A 10660-nucleotide genomic window follows, 5' to 3' on the forward strand; every position below is an offset into this window, starting at 1 on the left:
TATTATCCAGACTGCTAATTTTAATCTCTTTTTTTCCTTGTTGCATTTGTGTAGCCTGAGCTAGTCCCTTAGCACATTTTGATATAATATTGTCTTTTAGCAAAAACTGATTCCTGTTATTATCAATTTAGTTTTGGGAATTTGAATACCAGTTCCCTTCCACTGGTCAATGACTGCAGTCAAGTTATTTCCTTCTACCTTCCTTTCGATCCTTCCTCCTTTTTGTAGATATCACCCTCTGCCAAATAATGCTTCTGGATTCAGATGGATATGAGTTGTAATGCTCTTATTTTGTAATGCTCCAGATCAAATGAACATTTGGAATCAAATAAAAAAAATCAGTCATAAGCCTCAGCAAGAATTTGATGACTGCACTGAATAGAACCTGCAGCCACAATGGTGCTGATTCGTTCCACAGTATCTACTCCTGCTACATATATTCTCAAATATTAGTAAGCTTCACAGAAATATATCACTAGAGTCTACCCCACTACTAGCAACATGCAGTGCACTGCAACTCCTTCCTTCTTTCATCTCCTACCTGAAGGCTGTTGCATGGACTTACTGAAATTCTCAATGATCTGTTGGATATCCAGATGATCCTGTTCTTTTTCCAAAACAAATAGGGGTATAATCATGCTGTGCTATTATAACCCAGCAATTCAGCTCCCCAGAGAATAGAAGGCACAAGAAAAATTTGCCTCGAATGTTTGGGAGAAGCATTGACGTTGATAGCTACCAATGAGACTGAACTTAACTCTCCTGGAGAAATTATTCCCCTCAAGGCCATAATAGTCTCAGCTATGAAAACAGCATCTACCAGGTTTTATGGCCAAACTCAAAAAGCCCTAATTACCTTTTTCCTGACCAGCAAAACAGGATACAACAATCAACTCTACAAGCAATTTCTACTTTCCTACAACAACTCTGAAGCAACACAAAAAGGTTGCTAGGGTTTATGTGGTGGAATGCAGAATCCACTTTTAGATCACAGTGCAATTGGAAAATTAGATTTCTTTCAGTCACGCAGTTGTTAAAAATCTTTTCTGCAGGCAAAATTAAATTGTGCAAAGTTAAGTTTTAAAATTACGTGAGTAGGAGAAGGAGAAGAATCAGTTCAGTACGGTAGGAGAGGTTGAATTTAGAATCATAGAACTGTAAAAAAGCAATTTGGCAATCAATACAGATTAAAGCAAGGAATTTGCTAATCATTGCAGATGAAAGTATCATCATTTTGTAGCTTTTTAAAAAAGTCAATCATTAAAAGGTGCTCTGAGTAAAGAAAAGAACACAATTACTTGGGCTGCTTCTGGACTTGGTGCCAGAGGTGGAAAAAAAAGCTTGGATTTTGGGTTTTGCTGATTAGATAGAAATGACTAGTTTATATTATTATATAAAAGTAAAAAGATGAGGTGTGATGCTGTTGAAGAAAAAGTCTTCATCATGGTTCAGTCCAAGCCGGGAATAAACAACATGGTGACTGCTTTAGAAAGAAGGTTGCAGTTTATTGAAGAGGAGAGCCAGACAGAAAGATAGCTCTGGAAGAGAAGAGAGAGAGACAACATGTAGGGAGTGGGCTTTTATACCCTCTGGGGCTCTTGAGGTTGTTTCCTGTTCCTATTTCAGGATTTGTATTTCCTTGACAATAGGATGAATTGGGTTCTGGTGGTCTCCTATCCAAATATTAGTAAGGTCCTAACTTGATTAGATTTTCATGTTTGGCCAAGGTTAGCTATGCTTAACCACCTAGCTGGGTGTTACCCTAGGGATATTTTTTTAAAAAATACATTCAATTGAAATCTACTTTCCTATAACTTAATTACCTACATTCTGAAAACATATTTCCTGACCTTCTTCTGTGTAACATACTGTATGCTATCATTTCTCTTTTCAAATCTAGGAATTCCCAGTGACGACATAGATTTTAGTTTCTAGTTTCCTAATCATCTTCCCTGCTGGTTTCTGAAGCTGGTCCAATTTGTCCAAATGCTTCTTAAATGGGGATGCTTAGAGCTGCACATAATACTCAGTATGGGGTTCTGAACAAAGCAGAATAAACTGGAACTATTGATTCCTGTGATTTGGAAACCTGAATCCCGTTGATACAACCTAAAATTGCATCTGTTTTGTTTTTTATTTTTTTGTGCATTCAGTTCACATTACTTGTATTCAAACTAAAAACAATTACTCACTCTCTCTCTCTCTCTCTCTCTCTCTCTCTCTCTCTCTCTCTCTCTCTCTCTCTCTCTCTCTCTCTCTCTCTCCCCATCCACCCATCCACCCACCACCCTTCCCTCCTTCCCTCTCCTTCCCTCTCCCCCCCCCTCTCTCATCATCATCACCATCTTCATTCATCATCATCTTAGCCATTGTCTATCCACGGCAGGATGAAGGCCGGTTCAGCCTGTTTCCAACCAATACTGTTCTGAGCTTTTCTTTGCCAACTGGGCCTGCAGATTGAGCAAGTGAATGCTCAGACACATCTCAAACATTACACATTCTTTTCTGGTGCCACCCTAAGTGGAGAAGGAGACTTTGACTTCCTCTTATCTCTAGTCCTCATAGTGACAGATGCTTGTTTACATTCTTTGCATTCCTACTTTCCTGTTCTCGTAAAGCCATTCTGTTAGGCTGTCAGTGATTTTATGAGCCTACAAGTATTGTTACCAGATCAGTTGTCTCCATTCTAGGCTTTTCCATTTCAAATCTTTTTCTTAAATGAAGAACTTTGCATTTGTTCAATTTGCTTGTGTTATTTTCAGCTCATTGCTCTTTCATATCAGCTCGTTCAATCTCTTTCCCTGAATTGAATCCACTTCATAAGACTATTATTGTGTGGATAAAATAAATAGAGATCCTGAGTAGGCCACCTTGAACTCTGAAGGATATAAGACAGAATATAAAAATAATAAATAATCCCCTTTGAAGCTCCAGGGATAGCCACAAAAAGTAGTAAACATTTCTCTAACAGCATTAGAGAACTAAATAAGGCAAAGCTTTTGCATCCTAATCCTTATAACCAAAGTGCTGTAGAGATATAGTTATTGAACTAACAGTAGGGGATCTACGTTCATCCATCTGTAGCCATGAAACTGATGGGATGGTGCTGGGCACAGAGTTGTTGCTATGGGGAAAGTCGGAGGAAGGACTGCTGTGTGCAGCTTATTCCTCTTTCACCTCCTGGAGGAAAGGTGGAAGTGAAATCTAATGATGGGCCATGATTTAAATCCCAGCATAAATTATATATGTGAATTGGGGAAGTGGGGGGAGGGGTTGAACCATTGAGCTTGCTTGGAAATGAGAATGAGGAAAAAGAGTGGAATTCTGCTTTTGGGGGATGAGAGCTTCTTTCTGAGCATAACAGACACAACAAAGCAGGGTTCTCCAATCTTGACAACTTTAAGACTTGTGAACTTCAACTCTCAGAATTCCTCAGCCAACTATACCTTCTGGGAGTTGAAATCCACAAGTCTTAAAATTGCCAAGGTTGGAGACCCCCTGCAACAAAGGACACTGTTAAAATAGAGGGAATGGAAGACTTAACTCTTTTCTTCCCATGCTGATTCTTCCAAATCAACTCAGAAAATATAGTCCACTGGTGGAACTGGGGGGAAATTAGTATGTCTACTTGGATCCTGAAAAAGAGCGGAGGAGAAGAAAGCCAGAGAAGGAGAGAAAGCCAGATGGCAGAATCAAGAAGAAAAACTGAAGGAAAGGCAAGAGTGACAGAAAAGGGGGAAAAAGCAAGATGCCAGTAAACAGTGGAAGAACGATTGGGTTGCTGTATGCCAAATCTGCAAGAAGTCTGCACGGAATCAGTACCTTAAAAATGAGCAAACTGTAAAACCTCATGTCTCCAGGTTTCTTTAGGCAGTCTCCAGATTAAGAATGTCCAACTTAAAGAGAACGTCTAGATACTAATATGGCTGCCTGTTACAAAATGGCAGATCACTGCTCTCAATGATCTATTCAAAAGTTTTCAGGAAAGTTAAGAATATGATGCCATCTAATGAAAAGCCATTGGAAGAGGGTGGAGGATTGCTCTTTGGGGACTGACCAAGGAGGATAGCAATTAGAGATGTTGATAGCAAAAGCCAGAGGCTTAGTATGGCAAATTATGCTCTGAAGGCCAAAGTTTGCATCCTGGCAAACATGAGCACAGTGGAATTGGACAATGCCTATTTCTCATGTGCTTCAGATTGGCTGTTCCGCTGGGTTACAATAGAAACCAGAGACCTCGTTAACACATCTCTGGGGTACTTCTTGGCTATAATAAGCGAGAGCTACGCAACAGAGGCGATTAAGGCACTAATGAAGTTAAGTGTTGCTGGACTTTTGCAAAATGTTGCTCTCCCAAATGAGCCTTTCTGTTTTGAAAACAGATGGCAAGAAGGCTCTCTGGGAATCTGCAGTGTTTGTCTAATCGGAAACAAGAAGCAGAAGTTTTGGGGTTTTTTTTTTAAGTTCAAGTATACACTTAAGTGGTGGTTAGCTTTACATAAACTATTTTTGGAAAGAATGTAATATATACATAAAATAAAGCCTATCCACTGGCTCGTAGAATTAAAAGGATGACAACTCAAGTATTTGAGCCAAAGTTCAGAGGACTGCTTTCAAAATTATTCAGGCAAAATTAGATTGAAGAGCTGCATGCTTATCAGTGGGTGATTTTCTAATCCAAGAGAAGTGGTTGCTTATCCTGAAGATGTTCTCAGTATCAACTACTGGCACCAGGTCCTCATTCCCGGGATCCACTAATCCAAACAGACATCCTGATAACCAGATTAAAACGATGTCTCATTGCCTTCCTTCCAATGTAGCTCCCATTAGTTTGAGAACTGCAAAATTAAGTGTAAGTTTGGCTTCCTGGAATCTCACTTACTTTAGTCTTTCAAAATGCTTAGCACCTATTTCCAGTTAAATCCATTTCTTTGCAAAATAGAATAGCCCTAAAAAAAACCACCTCTCATTAAACCTTGCTGGAAAGATCACCACAATTATTTTTGTTTGTATCATATGGCGATTCTTCAAATGTATTGCATATGAATGCAAAGCTGGAGATACACCCTACAGTGATAATGGATATGTTTTTGTATAGAAAACTGAGTCACATTGCAATTAAATCTCTTTTCACTCAGAATTCTGAAATCCAAACTGATCTCTCAGAGCTTCAGGTACAATAACTAAATAATCAAATTATTACCAATAGCTGATGTTTTGCCTCCAGATTACAAAACCGTGAATATTTATTTTCTGCATGTTTTTAGTATGATCCTGATGACAAATAGCTTCAGAAGAGGTTGTCAAATTAATATTTGTCCTGTTTTGAGCGACAGTCTCCGATGCAAGATTTTGAAGCTTTGTTAGACCTTAATTGTGGAAAGTTTAATGAAAAGTTGACTGTTCCAGGGACCTATAAAATGAAACACAGAGATCTCAGGGCCCAATCCCTTCAGAGGTAGAAGCACAATTGCATTTTGTGAGGAAAGCAGCAACCCAGGTTATGCTGTATTTTCCTTGATCTGCTAATGGCAGTCAGTTATGCAGAAGTGAAGAGGGAGAGGGGAAACACACACTGGGATAACATCATGACATTGGTAAATGTTGCCATGTATTGCAAGAGCAGAAACAGATACATAAGTGACATGATAGCTATATCATTTTATTGTAATCATGACCCAGACTCAGTTTGCACAAAGGAAACTGGGTGCTGAGTATGAATTGAATATTGAATTCATTTTGAAGACAGAATAATGGAATAACAGAGTTGGAAGGGACCTTGGAGGTCTTCTGGTCCAACCCCCTGCACAAGCAGGAGACCCTCTTGTCACTGATGCACACAAGCAGATTGATCCCCTAGGATAGGTTTGCATGGAGCTTAATTTGCCCCCAATATTCCATTTCCACTGTCATTTCTCAACTGTTTATAGTGCCTGTTATGTCCTGGGCCTGCCGAGTGACTCAGCAGGTGCAGGAGGCTGCAGAGAGCCCCGGGCAGACCACGAGGTTGCCTGGGACCAGACAGGCTGTCTCCAGCCTATTGCGCACGCGCAAGGCGGGAGAATCCATTGCATTGATTGGCTGACACTGTCCCTGCAAAGGGGTATATAAAGGAATCCACGCCATTTTGTTTTGGTTCTGTTGGAGATTCAATAAAGAAGCATCTGTTGTTCGTCTGCCTCATCTCAATGCCTTACCAACGCACAGAACAGAACAGTGCCCTACCTCTTTGATGGAGAAAACAGAAGGAGATTCAGTGATTAAATAAGACAAGGTGAAAGGTGGAAGGCAGAGATTTCAAACAGTGGGAGAAGAAAGTTATAAATTAAAAAAAATCCCTTTTCTCAAACACAAAACAATGCAGGGTATATATTGCAATGGGTCTAAATGGGACAGGCTGAATAATTTTGGTTTAAAATCTATTGGTCTTTCTAGTCAATGGACTGGATTCAAAGTCTGTCAAAGTTGTGCTGCTAAAATCAGTGAGATTTGTTAGATTCAGCCCTGTTGATTTCAAGGAGACAAATCTATTTCAAGGGCCATCCCAAACACAGTCAAGTCTGCTTCCAACCCCTGACTTTAGAAAGCAAACAGCAGACTATTAAGCTGCTCAGCAGGTGCTTTTATAACAAGAGGTCATCCTCATCCAAAGAGCTATGGCTTCCCTGCAAAAAAAATGACAAATAGGCAACTTTAGTGATTGGACTGGTAGCTTCCTAGAGACCTTTGTGTGGTATGGGTGTACTGTAGGTCACAAAGATGGAGGAGCAGGTGCCCTTTAATAGGAGGATAAGGGAGGCGGGTCATCTCCTTGGGAATGCTAATGCCTTTATGACTTCATCCCTGCAGGCTAAAGTGTCAGTTACTGTCAGTTATCAGTGATCAGAGTGAAGATGTTTTCCTAGAGATCAGTTGCTTTTCAGTAGGGCTCCTGGGGAAGCTTCCCTCCTTTTGTAGACAACTCTCAAAGGGGTAAGGGAGGGTGAGAGTTTGGGTCAGGCTTAGGTTGGGAGTGAGGGTGACGGTGAGAGAGTTAGGGGGAGGGTGAGGATGAAAGGATGAGGGTGAGGGACAGGTTAAAAAGGAGGGTGAGGTTGAGAGGGTCAGAATTGGGGGGAGGGGACAGGGAGAATAATAGATATGGGGAATGGTAGGAAGGAAAGGTAAAAAGGGGAGGAGAGAGGCAGGGAAGGGGGAAGAAAGATGGAAGGGGAGGAGGACAAAAAGAGAAGGGAAGGGGATGAGAAGGGGAGGGGGATGAAATAAAGTGGAGTGGGCCTTGTTGATATTATTTCTTCCTAAGTGTGCTGCCCTCCCACCAACTACGTAAACTAGAACATGCCAAAGAATGTATTTACTTATTTAGTGTATGGCCATGCCAAAGAAGCATGTTTGTGATGAAATCTTCAGTAGAGAAAGGGGAAAAAAGCTTACTCAGCTGAGGAAAATTTTGAAATTCTTGATTGTTTTGAAAGAAATGACAGAATATGTGACATCAAGTGTGCTGTTTGCCTAAAGGAGGTGGTATTGCGGACCATCAGAAGATATTTTGGGAAAATATTAGGATCATTTAAAAAAGTTAGTAACTTAAAAGTTACTCAGCTTAAAAGTACTGAAAAAGCAAAGACAGATTCAGCCACCAGAGCCCAATATGGCATAAATTTGTGTTATTTTTTTGTATCCCATCCTGGTCTCCTTTCAGTATGGGAGGCCTCCCTTTCATATGTCCATCCCGAAGTTCATGTTGTTGCTGGAAAGAAGTAATATACACATATTATTTGGTTATTATCATTTTTTTAATGACCCATTTCTGCTAAACTTACAAGTAACAGCTGAGGGTACAAGGTTACACTAAACTGTTCTTTCACCCTCACCTCTGAGGAGAATAAAATACTGAGAAACTGAGTCTTCCTTTCAGTACGGTTTATTCCAAAAATAATTGAGTTCTGGAGGAGTCCTGCTGAAAAACCTTCCCCAATAAAATCAGCTTCAGGGCCTTTCGAAACCATAGATAAAAGTATGCATAAACAATTGGGTTAAATGTTGAATTCAAATAACCAAACCAAACCATTGCATCAATAAGGATGGGTGGGATGGTATAATTCATAAATGGACTCAAGATGGTGCAGAAGAAGAATGGGGACCAGCAAATGAGGAAAACCCCAACCACTATACCTAATGTTTTTGCAGCTTTTCGTTCCCTGTTGTGGGAGATATGATGCTGTAGTTCAAATCTTATCTGTATTTGGCTCATAGCAGCTGTAATGGATCTGGCTTGCCTTTGGGCTATTATGTATATCTTCCCATAGACAAACAGCATGACAACCCCAGGGATATAGAAGGAAAACATGGAGGCCACCACACCCGAAGTTTCATTGAAAAAGACGAAACAGCCTCCCACACAATAAATAAGCTCGTGGAACGTTTCCTCTGCTCCCAATAAGTTGAGTTGCAAAAAGACCAGTCCAAAGGCAAACAAGGCAGGAAATATCCAACTGATAAAAATCATGATTAGTATAACAGAAGTGTTTATCTTGGTTTTGTACCGCAGCGGGTCGCAGACTGCATAGTAACGGTCAATGGAGATAAAGGAAAGATGGAAAATGGAAGCAGTGCTCAGCATGATATCAACGCTGGTGTGGATTTTGCAGAAGAACTCTCCAAAATACCAACAGTTCTCAACCGATCTTACCATACTATAAGGCATGACACAGAAGCCAAGAAGGAAATCCACTGTGGCCATGGAGAGTATCAAGAAATTTGTAGGCGTGTGGAGCTGCTTGAAATGTGATACTGAGATGATAACTGCCAGATTGCCAGCCACAGTAGCCAGGATCACACACAGCATGAAGACGTACATAGACATTTGGATGCTCATTGACCAGCTGTTCTTTATGCAGGAGCCATTGATGGATTCACAACACAGCTGCACCCTTTCAGAAGGTTCAGATTCATACAAGCCCATCTCAGGCGCAATGGATATCACATGTGCAATCCTATGGCTATCTTCTTTCAGTGTAAGAACCGGGAATTCCTTAGCCTTTAGTCATCCTGCAGAGGAGCATCATCTGTCAAGAAGGATAGGAAGGAAGCACAATATGAATATTTAGAGTTGAGATAAAATCCTCCTCTCTCAACTGCAAAGCACATTAATCCCTGCCATGTGTGTCTCTGTGTGTGTGTGTTCAGGAAACCGTGTACACGTAAAAAAGTGCTAGTGCCCTACCAGTGATAACATGGCATCTATTTATATCCATAACTTCTGCTGGATTGTCACTCTAATCTTTTGACTCACAAGACAACAAATTATGGGCAGAAAGAAATTTCCCTGGTTTTGATTGGGCTTCAGGGATCATCAGAATGCCAAATCAGAGAGAGAAAGAGAACAGGAAGCACTCCTATGGATAGACAAGGCATGATGGCAAAAAAAGAGGGGAAGGCTAATGAACATTTGCTTGTGACCCTGACCGTATTGTAAAGAGAGGAACCATTGTTTCATGACACCATTGGCCAGTATTTACTGTTCAATGTTTCAACTTTTTCATCAAAATACTTAGGGCTAATCAGGTGTACTCAGCTATGCTATCCCAAAACCTGAATACTGACCTTCAGTTCTGCATAACAACCCACTGGGGCATCCAGCATCCTCTGTTGTGTATTTGCCAGCCCAATGGATTAAGCAATTTCATATGCTGGGAATCTTTGCTCAGACACATTCATTGATTTATGGCTTGCTCCGATATAACTAACAGACAAAATGGTAAAATAAGGAATCTTGAGACAATTGCATTTTTATGAACGCCACCTTTCGTTTATCCGGAAGCAATGCATTTTTATACTGATGTTGCCATATTTTAATACTGTAGTAATCTTATTTTAGCAAGCTGATATGCTGACACGAACCTGACATGAAAGCAAGCCTTCAAAATAATTATATGGCTTCTCAAGGGGAAAAGAGCAACCCAGTACAGTTTTAGAATCTAAATAGGTTTGTCCTATTTATTCTAATGCAGTGAATAGCTTTACTGAAAGGCATTGCTCAAGTTTCTGTCACTAAGTTCATTGCATTAAGCTGTAATCCTTTGCTTGACTCAGTGTGTTGTGTAGAGCTAGCGGTTTTTGCTTATTCAGGATGTTGTGCTGAAATAAACCACAACTTAGTGAAATCTGTGAAATGAACCATAAGAATGCTATCAGCACCTTCCCCTATGCATGATTACAATGCAATAATATTCTGATACACTGTAAGGAGCCCTGTTTATTTAACACCCAAGGATTTTATCAGATCTGTCTCTCTAGGTATGATGTAGCGAGCCTTTATTAGTTTATTAATTGATTAGTCTTATGACCCTATCATGTAGCTAACCATATTCTAGGCTTTACCTATCCTTACAATGTCTTTCCTTTAAACAATTCTCCTTTTTATAGTTATAAAAAATGTTTGATTAATCGCTGTTCAACCAAAATTCTAGTTAGGAATGCCCACAAGCATACACAGAATCCTTCAAACTTCAAGAATGTGAAGCTGATCTGATTCCCATGTAATAATTATTCTAAGAAATAGCACAAACTCCTGGGAGACAAATTGTGCAGAAAGGGAATGTTATTTTGCTGACAGACTCATCTTTTCATTCTGCAATCCTGGCCCTGGAACTAAAAC

At 40.1% G+C, this 10660-nt stretch overlaps 1 protein-coding gene across 2 annotated transcripts in view; it reads right to left on the bottom strand.

The window, feature by feature from the left end:
- Positions 1 to 8986, bottom strand: part of LOC107297841 (trace amine-associated receptor 1) — an 11825-nt gene extending 2839 nt beyond the window's left edge. The window contains exon 1 of one of the 2 annotated variants that reach the window (XM_029286397.1): positions 8455 to 8986. In XM_029286397.1, coding sequence (XP_029142230.1) covers positions 8455 to 8965 — 511 coding nt within the window. In that variant the 5' untranslated portion in view covers positions 8966 to 8986. Of the gene's footprint in view, positions 1 to 7924 lie in introns of those variants that run through there. The other variant, XM_015827200.1, reaches the window with a different exon arrangement.
- Positions 8987 to 10660: the final 1674 nt, after the last annotated feature.

This window comes from Protobothrops mucrosquamatus, unplaced genomic scaffold, assembly GCF_001527695.2.
Source record: "Protobothrops mucrosquamatus isolate PMUCROS unplaced genomic scaffold, P.Mucros_1.0 scaffold3561, whole genome shotgun sequence".
Lineage (NCBI taxonomy): Eukaryota > Metazoa > Chordata > Lepidosauria > Squamata > Viperidae > Protobothrops > Protobothrops mucrosquamatus.